General features: G+C 43.0%; 1 protein-coding gene across 1 annotated transcript in view; it reads right to left on the reverse strand.

The window, feature by feature from the left end:
* The window catches only part of RUNDC3B (RUN domain containing 3B), an 848,400-nt gene that overhangs the window by 283,696 nt on the left and 545,245 nt on the right, over positions 1-19,459 (reverse strand). The window contains 1 exon segment of the mRNA XM_053713995.1: positions 16,159-16,316. Within this exon segment, the coding sequence (XP_053569970.1) occupies positions 16,159-16,316 (158 nt within the window).

The raw sequence follows: 19,459 nt of genomic DNA on the forward strand, positions 1-19,459 counted from the left end.
AACAGCATCCTGCTGAAGCTCCTGTGCTAATAATATAAACTAATCATTCAAAATACATAGTTTTATCCAACTTTGCTGAATATTTTAGGAGATTATAACAGAGAGATGCTGGGCTGTCTTGACCGACTGCACTGGTAGCAGATAACGGTAAATCTAAAAGGAGACGCTGTGAGTCAGACACCAAGGCCTTGAGACCCTGGACAACCCAGTCCCTCATCGGATATTTGGTGCCAACCTAATTGCTTGTTTGGGGGCTGCCACAAAGAGATACACGACTCCGGAGGGTCGGGGCTCCGCTCCGGAGCCGTCTCAACTTACCCAAGAGCAGCAGAACTTAACGGCAGCTGCGGCTGTATCGGTTACAGCCGGAGTAAGTGACCGCACCACACTTGCGGCGAGGAAGGACACTGAATAGCGCCCTGCAGCAGATTGTGCAACCGGCTGTCGCTGACACTTACACCTGGTGCTGTCTGAAGTAGTAGGCGGCCGACTGACTAACGCTGCAGAGAGAAGAAACTAGTGGCGCGAAAAAGCGCCATCTTGAGTGCGGCCCAGCAGCTGGAAACGCTAAGAGGGGAACAGTCTGTGAAAGTAAGAATCCGGAAATCCCACACAGTCAGTTGAAGCAGCTACAGGATTTTTGCGGCCTGACCTTGTGCAAGACCAGTAGATCCTAGACGGAGTGAACCGGTGCCGATACACAGTTAGCAGCCAGTGAGGAGGGTAAGAACCTACCACGAGTTGCACCACACTTTCAGATTCACCTGAGGCTGTGCTAAACATACAGACACATGTTACATTAATGAATGCCCAAATATATGCAGCAAGAGCTTCCCAATTTGTAACGGTCCCTGCTCTGGCTATCTAATCATTTTGAATTAATACTGGGACACTTGCCTCCTAGAATCAGCTTTGTACCAACCATCAGATCTGTTGGGAATAAGCCTATCTTCACTCAGTACACACTCTGAAGAAGAGACAAAAGAGAGACTATAGAATATCAACATAAGTATACCTGCTTTGGTTCAGAACTAGCCAAGGCACCTGTTCTCTGCATAAACCTACTGAACACTCAGACTGTTAGAGGCAGGAATCCGTTGGTGCCCTTCCTAACAGTTAGCTAGTTTTGCAGTAAAAAGACATTTATCCTAAACCATTCACTCTGCATATAGCAATAGATTTACCAGCTAGGTGAACTAAAGGAATACAAACATCACTTATAACAGGGCTATTAGCAGCGCTTAATGAGGTGAATCTGAAATAAAGAGACATAATTATACAGAACTGCTGCCAGCAATAAGAACTGCGGTAAATATACAGACAGAGAGGTGAAGCATTACCATATCTGAAATTACTCACTAAAAAACTACACAAATTTAAAGAACTGAGCTGCTAAAGTGTGGATAGCTGTGGTGTCCCATAGATTGTTCCCTGCCCCCTCCATTTCCCGCTGGCCCGGGCCAGCGGGTCATATCCCAGTCTCCCTCACCGACTTCGTCCAGTGTGGACATCTGCCCTGGGGGTAGGGGACAGTGTGGATGCTTGGGCACATATGAGGAGGAGGGATGCTGTCCGCTTTAGTTGTATTGGGATATCATAATGACAGATAATATAAAGGATGGCCGTGTGAGATGATTGGAACAGATGGTCTGACAGAGAATTGAATACATAAAAGAGTTTAAAACTCTCCATATACCACAGCAAAATTTTCACCCTCAATAAACATCCGCTATGCCCCACAAATACAAATATACATGTAAATAACAGATGAGGGTGCCACAGAAAAAAATAAATAAGAGGCTTGAATAGATGACGGATAGTCGCTAAGAAAATCTCTATGTCTGTGCATACACAAAATTAACTGGCAGAGGTCTGGAATACAGCTAGCCTTTTACCCTTAGCAAGGAAAGTAAGGGAAACTATATACATACTATAAAGGAGAAGGCTGCATACTCTCAACATCTAGTATTAGCAAAACTATCTTACTACTGCCAACACTTAAGGCGAGTAGGAGGGGGAAAAAACTGACTTTATATATATATATATCTTTGGCTGCCTGCAATATTTGTATATACCACAGTATACTTTTGTGCACCATTGACATCTACTATGTCTACCAGAAAAGGCCCCAAACACGACAAAGGGGCAAAACCTGTCTCAGTTGATACCTTCTTTAAGGCATCTAAACTAACTAAGTCTCAAGATCCAGTTGCAGATGAAATAGAGGATGACATGGAGTCTGAAACTGAGGAGGAATCTAATGGTATGACACCAGTAACCAGAGCAGATCTTCAATCCCTAGTCTCTAAACAGGACATTACAACTAATTTTGAGAAACTATGGGAGAAAATGGACAGTTTTCAGGCGACAATAACCAGCAGCCTTACTACAATCAAAAATGAGATATCAGAACTGGGAAGCAGAGTTGACTCTTTAGAAACAGCTACAGATGAGATGGGAGAGGACGTGGTTGCAGCCTCGGAAACTCTAACCACACAACAACAGGCTATAATGGAATTAGAAGAGAAAATTGAGGATATGGAAAATAGAAGCAGAAGATCCAATCTTAGACTCAAAGGAATACCAGAGGCCGTAACGGCTGAAGAGCTTCATACATATCTCCAACAGCTATTTCACGCAATCCTGGGAACACCTGCTGATTCTGATTACCCCATAGAAAGAGCCCATAGAGCCCTTAAACCCAAGCCTAAGCCAGATCAACCACCAAGAGATGTGATTATTAAATTGTTGAGATTCCCGGATAGGTAGAAGATACTCCTAGCAGCCAGACAAAATCCCATGTTTAAATTTCAAGGAAACATTGTTCAATTTTTCCAAGACCTCTGCGTTAAAACTTTACAAAGGCGATATGCACTACGCCCTCTTACTCTACTATTGAGGAAAAATCAGATCCCATATCGATGGGGCTTTCCCTTTGCACTACATGTAATCCGGAATGGGAGAACTACATCCATCAAGACAAAGGAAGAAATCCCAGATATCTGTAAAGTCCTAGGCCTAGAAGCTCCGGACATTTCAATGGGGGAAACATCAGGGCCCCCGCCAAATCTATCCCAAACTCGTCCGAAGCCTCAAAGATCTAAGTGGAAGACAGTGACTAAGAAGAAGACAAAGAGCTGAAACTATCCAAAGAGAAATATGGAAGGTAAAGTGCAATACCTAGACTATGGTAAGACACACTTGGAGCTTAACCATATTAGATGATCTTTAGTTACCTGAAAAGAGTAACTATATGGACGCGCTCCAGGAAATTTGGTATGAATAAAACTCTTATTAAAAAAGACAATCTGTTGTGAACTCTGGTAAGACTATCTGTTTGCTATTGTTTATGTTAGTTTTGACACATGTTTATCCTCAGGATATATCAATGCTGGTTAATGTTGATTTTATGTTTGTTTTTGTTTATGTTATATAGAGTTGTAGGGCATTATGTATTAAACTGTTGCTCGCTGGGGGAAGCTGACGGAATGACAAATAGGAGACAGGAAAGAATCCCAGGACCCTTAAGACACTGGACAAGATATCATACAGACCCAAAAGACGACCGACTGACACACTGTTTATTGAGACAGACTATAAGGGGAAAGAGATTAACATACACGCACGTAAGGGATAATGACATTGCCTAGAATTGTGTTACTCTCGCATAATGCGAGAGGTCTCAATACAGACATTAAAAGGAGGACAGCTATGACCACTTACAGACGACTAAAGGCCACTGTTATTTATCTCCAGGAGACCCACTTTCTCAAAAGCACTATCCCAAAATACTGGGCAAAAGACTATCCACAACAATTTCACTCCACCTTAGACTCCAAAAAAAGAGGTGTTTCTATCTTAATACATTCATCTATATCATTCACACATAGTGAGACCATTTCGGATAGGGAGGGTAGATATTTATTAGTGTCAGGGAAGATAGGGGACACAGATGTGCTTTTGTGCAATGTATACGCACCAAATGAGCAACAGGACAAATTCTTTGAAAATATCTCACACTTACTGACTAACTGGTCCAGAGTGCGAATATTGTTAGCAGGTGATTTTAATATTGATCTTCAAGCATTAACAAAACAGAATCTTACCCTGTCATCAATGAAAAAGCAACGCCAAAAAACAATGGCTAAGAACATTCTGGGCCTCCTAGACCAACACTCTTTACACGACACCTGGAGGGTACTAAATGGGGGGTCAGAGGATACAACCTATTATTCGTCGGCCCATGATAGTTATAGTAAAATAGACTATATGTTCACTAGTCAGATCCTGCAACCAGTAATTCAATCAATAGACATACACCCGTGCGTGTGGTCTGACCACTCTATCACACAAATGAGCCTTGGTAACCTCTCAGACCCCAAGAGAATAAAGACTTGGACATATGACCCCAACTGCACGAAAAACCCCTTAGTGAAGAATAATATAATTAGACACTTAAAAGAATATTGGCAACTTAATATAGACTCCACAACTAATCCAATTATGCCATGGGCAGCACACAAGACAGTATTGAGAGGGATCCTTATTAAGGAAAAAACTCAATATAAAAAACAAAGGGACTCCGAAATAAAACAGATAGAGACAGAAATTAAATCGTTAGAAACACTACACAAACAGAATCAATCAAAAACTACTTTGAAGCAGCTCACTAACAAAAGGCGGGGTCTACACTCGCTATTAAATGAACACTCTTTAAGAGCGGCACACAAGTTAAAAACGAACTACTTTATTTTTTCTAACAAACCAGATAGATACTTAGCGAAGAAAATTAGGGACAACTATCAAGCCCTTGCCATAGCACAGATACAAAAGTCCAATGGACAGATGACCTCCCACCCTCAGGAGATTGTTGATATATTTGCACAGTTTTATAGTGAACTGTACGACGGTACAAAGACACAGCACAGCCCCTCAACGCAAAAGATATTTGATTCCTTCTTGGTAAAAGCGAATTTGCCACAGATCACTGAGGAAGATAGGGAGGCCCTAAATACCAAAATAACACACATGGAGGTGTTAACGGCTATCAAAGAACTTAAGCCAGGTAAAGCTCCGGGACCCGATGGGTTTCCAGGAGAATACTATAAAACATTCAAAGAACTATTAGTGCCCCACTTGGTAGCGTTGGCAAACCATATTATGGAGGGAGGGACGATACCTAAGGATCTCCTGAGGGCTAGAATAGTGGTCATACCAAAACAGGGGAAAGATCCCACAAAATGTACTAGCTATAGGCCGATCTCCCTTATCAATCAGGACCTCAAAATTATAACGAAAATTATGGCCAATAGATTAAAACATATCTTATCCTCTATTATACACGCAGCTCAGGTCGGGTTCATTAAAGATAGGGAAGCCCCAGACAACATTCGCAAAATGGTATCGGTAATAGATTATCTACGAGACAAAGGAGTGCCTTCTCTGGTCCTTTCACTGGACGCGGAGAAGGCATTCGATAGAGTGGATTGGAAATATATGTTAGCGATTCTTACAGAAATGGGATTTAATGGGGGATTTTTACAGGCTATTAAGGGATTATATTCAACACCTACAGCACAAGTCAGGGCAATAGGACACCAATCTAAAGAAATATGTATACTTAACGGTACGAGACAGGGATGCCCGCTCTCACCGTTAATCTTTGCATTATGCATTGAACCATTGGCAGCATATATTCGGAATTGTCCGGAGATATCAGGAGTGGAGATAGGGAAGATAAATCATAAAATAGCTCTATTTGCGGACGACGTGCTGCTTACGATTACAAACCCGTTAGTATCCCTACCCTTCCTCTACCAAGCTTTAGATCTGTTTTCACAAATATCGGGCTATAAAATCAATGCTGATAAATGCGAAGCATTGCCTTTATCTATCCCAAAACATACGATTAAATTGATCGAAGCCAATTTTGATTTTCAATGGGCACCAGAAGGGTTGAAGTACCTGGGGATTAAGCTAACTACACACTCCACGAAATTATATATGGCAAATTACACTCCCTTGTTTAAGGCAATCCGATCTGAGTTAGGGAAATGGAGAAAGATGGGCTTTTCCTGGTATGGTAGAATGTCTGCGGTGAAGATGACAATCTTGCCCAAAATTCTATATTTATTCCGTTTACTCCCTATTAAAATCAATACTTCAGACCTAGACGACCTTCAGAAGGATATATGTAGATTTTTAAGAGATAATAAGAAATCGAGGATATCCCGACATATCTTACAAAGACATAGACAATTGGGAGGAATAGGCGTCCCTAACTTACACGACTATTATACAGCAGCCCGGTTGGCTCAGACTGCGATACTAGGGAGACGACAGACTGATATACTTTGGCCTGCCTTGGAAGCAGAAATGCTGAGGCAAGAGACACCGGATGGTATTCTCTGGAATAAGAATCTGAAAGACTCAGACGCCCTATACCAAAATAAAATCACGATGCTCACTAGAAAACAGTGGATAGCTGCTAACCGGGAGGGAGGGATAGTTCCTACACACACACAAGCAATGCCACTAAAATATATAGTGAATGAAGACTCCAAATATAGAATTAGGAAATGGGAAAACAAAGGGTTATACAGGGTGGCAGACATGCAGTCCCAAGGCAAAGTACTGACTTATACCCAACTTCAAGAAAAAATAAAACCCACTCATTTGCAGTGGTTTCTGTATCTCCAGACGATGTCAGCCACACGGAATTACTTAGGGACAGTCATGACCCAAAGACAACAGTCCACTTTGGAATGGCTATGTACTTCTCCTAACAGACCCAAAAAAGCAATCTCTAAATTATACATCTCCATACAACAGACCAAGAACCAGACTAAATCCTCAGTAATGATACAATGGGAAAGAGATCTAGGCAAAGAGGTTGAGATAGACGACTGGGTTGAAATGTTTTCTCAGGCTAGTAAGGGACTTATTAGCGCAGATCTTAGGGAGAATATTTTGAAGACATCCTTCAGATGGTACTTGACGCCAATGAAAACCGCTCATATGATTAAGGGGAGCGGTAATCATTGCTATAGAGGATGCCAAGTAGTGGGCTCCTATATCCACATGTGGTGGGAATGCACTAAGGTAAGCGACATATGGCAGAGATTATCCAACCTATTGAGTAAGGTGCTAAATGAACAGATAACTCTCACCCCAGCCCAAGCACTACTACACGAGAACATAGCTAGATATAACACGCACATAAATGTGTTTATTAGAATTCTCTGTACCACAACGAGAATAACCATTGCCAAATACTGGAAGACGGAAGTACCGTCATGGATGGAGGTCCTATCCAGAATCCAGATGACATTCACATTGTACGAGTCAGCAGCGAAAGAGTTAGATATAGAACCTTGGTTCCAAAAAGTCTGGTTCTACTGGATAATGGAAAATAATAAAGAATGACACTTTATAATAGGGAGAGGAGACTCGGACAAGAAGGAGATGAAAAGGTATATTTTCTATAGAGGCAATAAATTTGGGAAATGGATTGAGGATAGATGATGAAGGCGACCAAGACGGAGGCTCCCCCTGATGAGTTAATAATCTTTAGATGCTGTAAAGATAAAATGTGTAGTGCCTGAACATAACTCTATGAAAAAAAACATATATATTGTTGATTTGTTGGTTTAATATGTTTACATTTAAAGTTGTTGATAGTTTATGTTGAAGATGTAAAGGAAAAGACCCCCTAAAAATCACCCGATCCCTCACTAAGAACGCTAATCTGAATGAGATTGCAAAGGAGAAATAAAGGGGGGAGGACTTACTACTGAAAATATCTCCACACTTCAGCATGATGACCTCTAGTTCAAGACTCTCACCTCACAGAAAATAAGAAAAATACGTACATCTCCCAAACTCTTTATAAGAGCAAATAAAGAGTGCAATACATGAACTCTAAATAAGGAGAATACCCTAGAATCGGGGCTACTTTTGTTAAGTAAATGTTATGGTATGTTACCAGATGTATTTCAATTGGTGAAATGTACATATCTGTTCTAAGAAAGGTGGAAGTGATGTGGAGTTAATTAATAAAAATTATTTCAACTAAAAGTCCTGACCCTCCTAGGTATTCTGACTCACAGCTCCTGTGTATCCTGCCATCTGACACTCCCAGACCACCTGTGTATTCTACCTCACAGCTCCTGTGTATCCTGCTACCTGACATTTGCTGACCTTCCTGGGTATTCTGCCTCACAGTTCCTGTGTATCCTGCCATCTGAAACTCCAGGATCACCTGGGTATTCTGCCTTTCATTTCCTGTGTATCCTGCCATCTGACACATCCTTCCCTTCCAGGATATTTTTCCTCACAGTTCCTGTGTATCCTGCTAACTGACACTCGCTGACCTTCCTGGGTATTCTGCCTCACAGCTCTGTGTATCATGCCATCTGACACTTGCTTCCCTTCCTGGGTATTTTGCCTCACAGTTCCTGTGCATCCTGCCATCTGACACTTGCTTCCTTTCCTGTGTATTCTGCCTCACAGTTCCTGTGTATCCTGCTAGCTGAAACTCCTGACCCTCCTAGGTATTCTGCCTCACAGCTCCTGTGTATCCTGCCACCTGACACTCCCAGACCACCTGCGTATTCTACCTCACAGCTCCTGTGTATCCTGCTACCTGACATTTGCTGACCTTCCTGGGTATTCTGCCTAACAGTTCCTGTTCAACCTGCCATCTGACACTTGCTTCCCTTCCTGGGTATTCTGCCTCACAGTTCCTGTTCAACCTGCCATCTGACATTTGCTTCCCTTCCTGGGTATTCTGCCTCACAGTTCCTGTTCAACCTGCCATCTGACACTTGCTTCCCTTCCTGGGTATTCCGCCTCCCAGTTCCTGTGTATCCTGCTAGGTTACACTCTTGGCCATCCTGGGTATTCTGCCTCACATTTTCTGTGTATCCTGCCATCTGACACTTGCTTCCCTTCCTGGGTATACCGCCTCACAGATCCTGTGTATCCTGCTAGGTGACACTCCTGGCCCTCCTGGGTATTCTGCCTCACATTTACTGTGTATCCTGCCATCTGACACTTGCTTCCCTTCCTGGGTATTTTTCCTCACAGTTCCTGTGTATCCTGCTAGCTAACACTCGCTGACCTTCCTGGGTATTCTGCCTCACAGCTCTGTGTATCATGCCATCTGACACTTGCTTCCCTTCCTGGGTATTCTGCCTCACAGTTCCTGTGCATCCTGCTAGGTTACACTCTTGGCCATCCTGGGTATTCTGCCTCACATTTTCTGTGTATCCTGCCATCTGACACTTGCTTCCCTTACTGGGTATTTTGCCTCACAGTTCCTGTGTATTCTGCTTGCTGACACTCGCTGACCTTCCTGGGTATTCTGCCTCACAGCTCTGTGTATCCTGCCATCTGACACTCCAGCATCACCTGTGTATTCTGCCTTACATTTCCAGTGTATCCTGCCATCTGACACTTGCTTCTCTTCCTGGGTATTCTGCCTCACAGTTCCTGTGTATCCTGCTAGCTGAAACTCCTGACCCTCCTAGGTATTCTGCCTCACAGCTCCTGTGTATCCTGCCATCTGACACTCCCAGACCATCTGTGTATTCTACCTCACATCTCCTGTGTATCCTGCTACCTGACATTTGCTGACCTTCCTGGGTATTCTGCCTGACAGTTCCTGTGTATCCTGCCATCTGACACTCCTAGCCCTTCTTGGGTATTCCGCCTCAAAGTTCCTGTGTATCCGGCTGACACTTGCTTCCCTTCCTGGTTATTCTGCCTCACAGTTCCTGTGTATCCTGCTAGCTGACACTCACTGACCTTCCTGGGTATTCTGCCTCACAGTTCCTGTGTATCCTGCCATCTGACACTTGCTTCACTTCCTAAGTATTCTGCCTCAGAGTTCCTGTTTATCCTGCCATCTGACACTTGCTGAGTTTCCTTGGTATTCTGCCTCACAGTTCCCGTGTATCCTGCCATCTGACACTCCCAGACCCCCTGTGTATTCTACCTCACAGCTCCTGTGTATCCTGCCATCTGACCCTCCCAGACCACCTGTGTATTCTACCTCACAGCTCCTGTGTATCCTGCTACCTGACACTTGCTGACCTTCCTGGGTATTCTGCCTGACAGTTCCTGTGTATTCTGCCACCTGACACTCCTGGCCCTTCTTGGGTATTCTGCCTCACAGTTCCTGTGTATCCTGCCATCTGACACTCCCAGACCACCTGTGTATTCTACCTCACAGCTCCTGTGTATCCTGCTACCTGACACTTGCTTCCCTTCCTGGGTATTCTGCCTCACAGTTGATGTGTATCCTGCTAGCCGACACTCCTGGCCCTCCTGGGTATTCTGCCTCAAATTTCCTGTGTATCCTGCCATCTGACACTTGCTTCCCTTCCTGGGTATTCTGCCTCACAGTTCCTGTGTATCCTGCTAGCTGACACTTGCTGACCTTCCTTTGTATTCTGCCTCCCAGCTCTGTGTATCCTGCCATCTGAAACTCGCTGACCTTCATGGGTATTCTGCCTCACAGTTCCTGTGTATCCTGCCATCTGACACTTGCTTACCTTCCTGTGTATTCTGCCTCACAGTTCCTGTGTATCCTGCCATCTGACACTCCAGGACCACCTGTGTATTCTGCTTCACATTTCCTCAGTATCCTGCCATCTGACATTTGCTTCCCTTCCTGGGTATTTGTCCTCACAGTTACTGTGTATCCTGCTAGGTTACACTCCTGTCCATCCTGGGTATTCTGCCTCACATTTCCTGTGTATCCTGCTAGCTGACACTTGCTTCCCTTCCTGGGTATTTTGCCTCACAGTTCCTGTGTATCCTGCTAGCTGACTCTCGCTGACCTTCCTGGGTATTCTGCCTCACATTTCCTGAGTATCCTGCCATCTGACACTTGCTTCCCGTCCTGGGTATTTTGCCTCACAGTTCCTGTGTATCCTGCTAGGTTACACTCCTGGCCATCCTGGGTATTCTACCTCACATTTCCTGTGTATCCTGCCATCTGATACTTGCTTCCCTTCCTGGGTATTTTGCCTCACAGTTCCTGTGTATCCTGCTAGCTGACACTCGCTGACCTTCCTGGGTATTCTGCCTCACAGCTCTGTGTATCATGCCATCTGACACTTGCTTCCCTTCCTGGGTATTCTGCCTCACAGTTCCTGTTCAACCTGCCATCTGACACTTGCTTCCCTTCCTGGGTATTCTGCCTCACAGTTCCTGTGTATCCTGCTAGGTTACACTCTTGGCCATCCTGGGTATTCTGCCTCACATTTCCTGTATACCCTGCCATCTGACACTTGCTTCCCTTCCTGGGTATTTTGCCTCACAGTTCCTGTGTATCCTGCTAGCTGACACTCGCTGACCTTCCTGGGTATTCTGCCTCACAGCTCTGTGTATCCTGCCATCTGACACTCCAGGATCACCTGTGTATTCTGCCTTACATTTCCTGTGTATCCTGCCATCTGACACTTGCTTCCCTTCCTGAATATTCCGCCTCACAGTTCCTGTGTATCCTGCTAGGTGACACTCCTGGGTATTCTGCCTCACATTTCCTGTGTATCCTGCCATCTGACACTTGCTTCCCTTCCTGGGTATTTTTCCTCACAGTTCCTGTGTATCCTGCTAGCTGATACTCGCTGACCTTCCTGGGTATTCTGCCTCACAGCTCTGTGTATCATGCCAGTTGACACTTGCTTCCCTTCCTGGGTATTCTGCTAGGTTACACTCCTGGCCCTCCTGGGTATTCTGCCTCACATTTCCTGTGTATCCTGCCATCTGACACTTGCTTCCCTTCCAGGGTATTCTGCTAGGTGACACTCCTGGCCCTCCTGGGTATTCTGCCTCACATTTCCTGTGTATCCTGCCATCTGACACTTGCTTCCCTTCCTGGGTATTTTGCCTCACAGTTCCTGTGTATTCTGCTAGCTGACACTCGCTGACCTTCCTGGGTAACCTGCTAGGTGACACTCCTGGCCCTCCTGGGTATTCTGCCTTACATTTCCTGTGTATCCTGCCATCTGACACTTGCTTACCTTCCTGGGTATTTTTCCTCACAGTTCCTGTGTATCCTGCTAGCTGAAAGTCCTGACCCTCCTAGGTATTCTGCCTCACAGCTCCTGTGTATCCTGCCATCTGACACTCCCAGACCACCTGTGTATTCTACCTCACAGCTCCTGTGTATCCTGCTACCTGACATTTGCTGACCTTCCTGGGTATTCTGCCTCACAGTTCCTGTGTATCCTGCCATCTGAAACTCCAGGATCACCTGGGTATTCTGCCTTTCATTTCCTTTGTATCCTGCCATCTGACACATCCTTCCCTTCCAGGATATTTTTCCTCACAGTTCCTGTGTATCCTGCTGACACTCGCTGACCTTCCTGGGTATTCTGCCTCACAGCTCTGTGTATCATGCCATCTGACACTTGCTTCCCTTCCTGGGTATTTTGCCTCACAGTTCCTGTGCATCCTGCCATCTGACACTTGCTTCCCTTCCTGTGTATTCTGCCTCACAGTTCCTGTGTATCCTGCTAGCTGAAACTCCTGACCCTCCTAGGTATTCTGCCTCACAGCTCCTGTGTATCCTGCCACCTGACACTCCCAGACCACCTGTGTATTCTACCTCACAGCTCCTGTGTATCCTGCTACCTGACATTTGCTGACCTTCCTGGGTATTCTGCCTCACAGTTCCTGTTCAACCTGCCATCTGACACTTGCTTCCCTTCCTGGGTATTCTGCCTCACAGTTCCTGTTCAACCTGCCATCTGACATTTGCTTCCCTTCCTGGGTATTCTGCCTCACAGTTCCTGTTCAACCTGCCATCTGACACTTGCTTCCCTTCCTGGGTATTCCGCCTCCCAGTTCCTGTGTATCCTGCTAGGTTACACTCTTGGCCATCCTGGGTATTCTGCCTCACATTTTCTGTGTATCCTGCCATCTGACACTTGCTTCCCTTCCTGGGTATACCGCCTCACAGATCCTGTGTATCCTGCTAGGTGACACTCCTGGCCCTCCTGGGTATTCTGCCTCACATTTACTGTGTATCCTGCCATCTGACACTTGCTTCCCTTCCTGGGTATTTTTCCTCACAGTTCCTGTGTATCCTGCTAGTTAACACTCGCTGACCTTCCTGGGTATTCTGCCTCACAGCTCTGTGTATCATGCCATCTGACACTTGCTTCCCTTCCTGGGTATTCTGCCTCACAGTTCCTGTGCATCCTGCTAGGTTACACTCTTGGCCATCCTGGGTATTCTGCCTCACATTTTCTGTGTATCCTGCCATGTGACACTTACTTCCCTTACTGGGTATTTTGCCTCACAGTTCCTGTGTATTCTGCTTGCTGACACTCGCTGACCTTCCTGGGTATTCTGCCTCACAGCTCTGTGTATCCTGCCATCTGACACTCCAGCATCACCTGTGTATTCTGCCTTACATTTCCAGTGTATCCTGCCATCTGACACTTGCTTCTCTTCCTGGGTATTCTGCCTCACAGTTCCTGTGTATCCTGCTAGCTGAAACTCCTGACCCTCCTAGGTATTCTGCCTCACAGCTCCTGTGTATCCTGCCATCTGACACTCCCAGACCATCTGTGTATTCTACCTCACATCTCCTGTGTATCCTGCTACCTGACATTTGCTGACCTTCCTGGGTATTCTGCCTGACAGTTCCTGTGTATCCTGCCATCTGACACTCCTAGCCCTTCTTGGGTATTCCGCCTCAAAGTTCCTGTGTATCCGGCTGACACTTGCTTCCCTTCCGGGTTATTCTGCCTCACAGTTCCTGTGTATCCTGCTATCTGACTCTCCTGGAACACCTGTGTATTCTGCCTCACAGTTCCTGTGTATCCTGCCATCTGACACTTGCTTCCATTCCAGTGTATTATACCTCACAGTTCCTGTGTATCCTGCTAGCTGTCATTTGCTGACCTTCCTGTATATTCTGCCTGACAGTTCCTGTTTATCCTGCCATCTGACACTCCTGGCCCTTCTTGGGTATTCTGCCTCACAGTTCCTGTTTATCCTGCCATCTGACACTTGCTTCCCTTCCTGGGTTTTCTGCCTCATAGTTCCTGTTTATCCTGCTAGCTGACACTCCTGGCCCTCCTGGGTATACTGCCTCACATTTCCTGTGTATCCTGCCATCTGACACTTGCTTCCCTTCCTGGGTATTCTGTCTCACAGTTCCTGTGTATCCTTCTAGCTGACAGTCCTGGCCCTCCTGGGTATACTGCCTCACATTTCCTGTGCAACCTGCCATCTGACACTTGCTTCCCTTCTTGGGTATTCTGCCTCACAGTTCCTGTGTATCCTGCTAGGTGACACTCCTGGCCATCCTGGGTATTCTGCCTCACATTTCCTGCGTATCCTGCCATCTGACACTTGCTTCCCTTTCTGGGTATTTTGCCTCACAGTTCCTGTGTATTCTGCTAGCTGACACTCGCTCACCTTCCTGGGTATTCTGCCTCACAGCTCTATGTATCCTGCCATCTGACACTCCAGGACCACCTGTGTATTCTGCCTCACATTTCCTGTGTATCCTGCCATCTGACACTTGCTTCCCTTCCTGGGTATTCCGCCTCACAGTTCCTGTGTATCCCTGCTAGGTGACACTCCTGGCCCTCCTGGGTATTCTGCCTCACAGTTCTATGTATCCTGCCATCTGACACTCCAGGACCACCTGTGTATTCTGCCTCATATTTCCTGTGTATCCTGCCATCTGACACTTGCTTCCCTTCCTGGGTATTCTGCCTCACAGCTCTGTGTATCCTGCTAGCTGACACTTGCTGACCTTCCTTTGTATTCTGCCTCCCAGCTCTGTGTATCCTGCCATCTGATACTTGCTTCCCTTCCTGGGTATTCTGCCTCACAGTTCCTGTGCATCCTGCCATCTGACACATGCTTCCCTTCCTGGGTATTCTGCCTCACAGTTCCTGTGTATCCTGCTAGCTGACACTCCTGGCCCTCCTAGTTATTCTGCCTCACAGCTCCTGTGTATCCTGCCATCTAAAACTTCCGGACCACCTGTGTATTCTGCCTCACAGTTCCTGTGTATCCTGTCATCTGACACTCGTGGCCCTTCCTTTGTATCCTGCCATTTGACACTTGCTTCTTTACCTGGGTATTCTGCCATCTGACACTGACAGACCACCTGTGTATTCTGCCTCACATTTTCTGTATACCTTCCTGCTTGTGTTAAATACTTTATGCTACATTGTTTCAGTTCTATTATATGATAACCTAAAGTCTTCATATAAAGTTATTCTAGTTCCAAAATGCTGAAATCTAAGATGTCTTCATAGACCTCAGGTTCAATAGTTAACCCTGCAAGCACCACTAACAAAAATACACAGTGCTTTATTTTTAAATTAGGAGATCTACTACAGAACTTAAACAGTGTTGTAAATATTTTGTATCTGTTTAAGTTCTGTAGTAGATCTTCTAATTTAAAAATAAAGCACTGTGTATAGTAAATAAAGCACTGTGTATAGTAAATGCTTTTTTTTTTTTTTTTTACCGTTTATTCTTTTATCTTATTTGCCAACACACGTTATAGAGTTGAAAAGATTCACTTTTACTTAGTTCATCTTATATTAGTCTTATTATTTATTTTTTAACACACCACACATATTACAACAAGGATCAGTTTCTTTTTCAAGTGAAAATAACAAGTAGATGGAAATCAAGGATCAACAGCCCATGAGCCAATATTTAATGAGAAACTGGGGAAGACATGCAACATGTATAGACCGGTGTTGTATTAAATTCCAAGTTGTTACAAATTTAAGTTACTAAGAATACAATCTAACATTGATTTTATTAGCATAGCAGTCATTAAATCCCAAAGGTCATCTCAAAATAAATAAATAAATATACACACACACACAATTATAATCATTAATAAGCGCAAAAAAAGATGTCTAAAGATTGAATATGATTTTTAGAATTTTATTTTAATAACCTACTCTCACTTGTCACACTTGTGACATAAAATTAAACTAAACTAAACATTCCAATTATAGTGACCTTCAAAAAATATACCTAATTAATATAGAAAAGGGCTCTTTTGGAGCTGTAGAATGATCCCTGAAAATGTGATCATTAAAACACCTTCTGTATTAAATTATTAGATATTGACAATTGGCATATCTGTGTTATACTTACAGTTGATCTTGCAGTTCTACAATAATGTATTCAAGTTGTTCTTTTTCCAATTTGTGGTTTAGCTGAATCCCTTCAATTCTCTGAAGAAGTAGTTTATTTTGGGATACAGATTCAGCAAGCTGAACTTCCCGCAAACGAACTAACTCTTCAAGATATCCCTGGGGACAAAGAAAAAAATATTTGTATTATTTTTATTATTATTTATTTAAAAGGGGAAGTATATTTCTTGGGTAAACAAACCTATTTGAAATTTTGAAGTCACTAAGAAAACCGAGGAACCAGCCAAACACTTTTTTTGGGACTGGGAGCCAGACAAAGGTTTTTGCATAAAGATATATTTAAAATGACCAGTAAATACAGTAGATTTGCATAATCAACAAGTGCATGATAACAAGACAATGCAATAGCACTTAGTCTGAAATTCAAATGAGTAGTATATTTTCTTCTGAAAAAATTTCAAAATTATGTCTATTTCCAAACCCCTCCTTTATCATGTGACAGCCATCAGCCAATCACAAATACATATAGGTACATTCTGTGAATTCTTGCACATGCTCAGTAGGATCTGGAGACTCAAAATGTGTAAATATAAATGAACTGTGCACATTTTGTTAATGGAAGTAAATTGGAAAGTTGCTCTATCTGAATTGTGAAAGTTTATTTTTGATTTGAGTGTCCCTTTAATGAATTATGACCCAGACGAAAATTTTAGGAGCTATTAAACTATTGCTTCTGGAAAATAACTCTGTGTAATTTAAATTAGCACTGTGTTGGGACTATCCCTGATTAAAAACAATTATTGTAAATGTCATTTCCAAATTTCCTTTTCATACCATCATATAATACAAATGTAAATGCCAAGCTTAATTCCCAATTGATATTGCATTATCTACTCACTAGATAAGCATAAAGAAGTGCTTCTCAAAATGCTAACTTAATCACAGGAAATGTTATCATAATCAGCATAGTGTAGTAATGCACACTTCTAACCGCTGAAACAAATACTATAAATACATAATGCTCTACAGTTCCTTGGCATCAGATAAGGACTAAACTAGACTGATTGCCGCAACCTTTTACAGATACCTTTCTCTGAACTCAACCAAACTAATTCAAAAGAGGGAGAAAATGAATCCTGAGAGGAAATACTTGTATTTGTGTATACATGCTTACATACATCAATTGATTGGGGTTCACTATATTGTTGTTCTTCAGTCAGGTTTTCTATACTTTATGTCTTCTTACAATATGTGCATAAAAGTTGTGTTTCTGTATTTTTTTAATGGAAAATCTATCACTAAAGGAAAATGTAAATTTTCGTGTCCAGCCATGAATGAGTTTTTGAGCTAGTTTTATAATATCTGATACACGTTCTCAGAATGTTCCCTAATGCCCAGTGACATCCCCTTGTGCCATAGCTATGGTCCAACACATTACCGTTATGATAAAAATCCAAGTGATCTCTCAATGCAGTTTCTGAATGTTTGCAAAGGTAAATAAGTTAAAGCAGAATTGCAAAACCACCAAGGTAGAGTAATTACGTAGTGGCCTACATTTTTTAAAGAGGCATTAAATTGCTGGGTGCAAATACAGTTACATTGTTACTAGCCACCATGCTATTGTTTTTCCTCTTGCGTATGCAACTCATTAACCCCTTAACGCCCTTAGGACGTTCTATGCTGTCCTTACCGCAATGTGCTTTAACGCCCTTAGAACGTCCTAGCCTTTTGGCTGTACTAAAGCTAAAGGCGCTTCCCGAATGGAATCGTGGTCTGGAGGGCATGCCTAGTGTCTTAGGGCTAGGCAATCCCCCCAGACACAATCCCACCATTGAAATCACGCGATTGCATGAACAATCGGGTGATTTAAATTTTTAACGTATTTGTTTACATCAGAACTTTGTTCCAGTGTAGACATATATGTCCAGCTGTTAAGGGGTTCTCCAATTGTAACCCTTCAGAAGTGTTGGTTAGTTAAGTTCTGCATCTTCACACTGGGTGCCGCCATCTTGCAGTTTAAGTTTCTCACACCATGTGGCAGAAACGCTGTGCACACATCAGCAATATTGCCATCTTCTTGGCAAGCTGTGCACTTCAGTTTAAAGTATAGAATACAGAGCAGGAAATGTATGTTTTGCAGTGGCTGCATTGCTCTATATTGCTCCTGAGGGATTTTTTATATTTGTTATGTAACTTTGTACAAGAAAACTGCAAATATAATAAATATATATATATACACACACAGTATATAATCCTCCAAAATAGGATGCACTCTCAGGTCTTTTTGCAAAGTGAAACAAATCTTGTTTATTGATGAAACGTTTTCAGGGATATCTTCCCCTTCATCAGCATAACATACAAGTGAACAATGTGACCATTATATACATGCACACAAACTGAAAGAAATGAAACAACAAGCAATACCTGTGTATATTCAGTGAACAAAAACTACCACAGCATCATGCTGGAACGCAAGCCATGCGTTCCAGATTGTGTAAAAACCGGAAGTGCTGCATAGTCTTGCACTTCTGGTATGTGAATGTCAAAATATTGATTTAAATCTAAATAAGTGCAAATCTACTTAGCCAACTGTAGATATATAAAAAATAAATTTACATTAGGTGTACATCCATCCTAGGAAACCGAATCTTAATGGCCCTGGATGCTCGTAAGATAAGTGAGATCGTAAACAACGCCCTTAACAACATGGTGCATAAAATAAAAATGTACACGTGCTTACATAACTCTTAACGTTATTAAATTCTTTTGACTTCATTAGACACACTCACTCACTTATTGATGGGTAGATAACCGGAGGTCATGCCGGTTGTCATGGCAACCCACATAAACACATCTCCGTGTTTACTCCAGCTACGGTGTCTGTGCTGGATCAAAAGAACTCAAATAGTGTGTCAATCAGCACAGTACCCGGTGTGAAAGATTTGAATTGCATATAGTTAGTTAAAAAAACTTTGAATTTAGAAGAAAGAATAAAAAGATTATGGGATTGATGAAGGTTGATTGTTCTCAATAAGAAAATACAATAAGGCAGTTATTTATATCTAATTGAGAACTGTTCACCAAAAAGAATAAATAAAAGTTTAACACTCACAAAACCATTATATTGCCAATTCATGGCACACAAGCTACAATGGATTAATTCAATCCCACAGTGATGGACCATCGTTATGATATGTAGAGAAAAAAATTAGGCTATTAGCCCTTTTATAGCTATATGATGTCATAGTATCACCTCCCAAACTTCCATTACTGCCATATTGGCAGTGTAATGTACAATTTTG

Source organism: Bombina bombina, chromosome 5 (genome assembly GCF_027579735.1).
Source record: "Bombina bombina isolate aBomBom1 chromosome 5, aBomBom1.pri, whole genome shotgun sequence".
In the NCBI taxonomy this organism is placed as follows: Eukaryota; Metazoa; Chordata; class Amphibia; order Anura; family Bombinatoridae; genus Bombina; species Bombina bombina.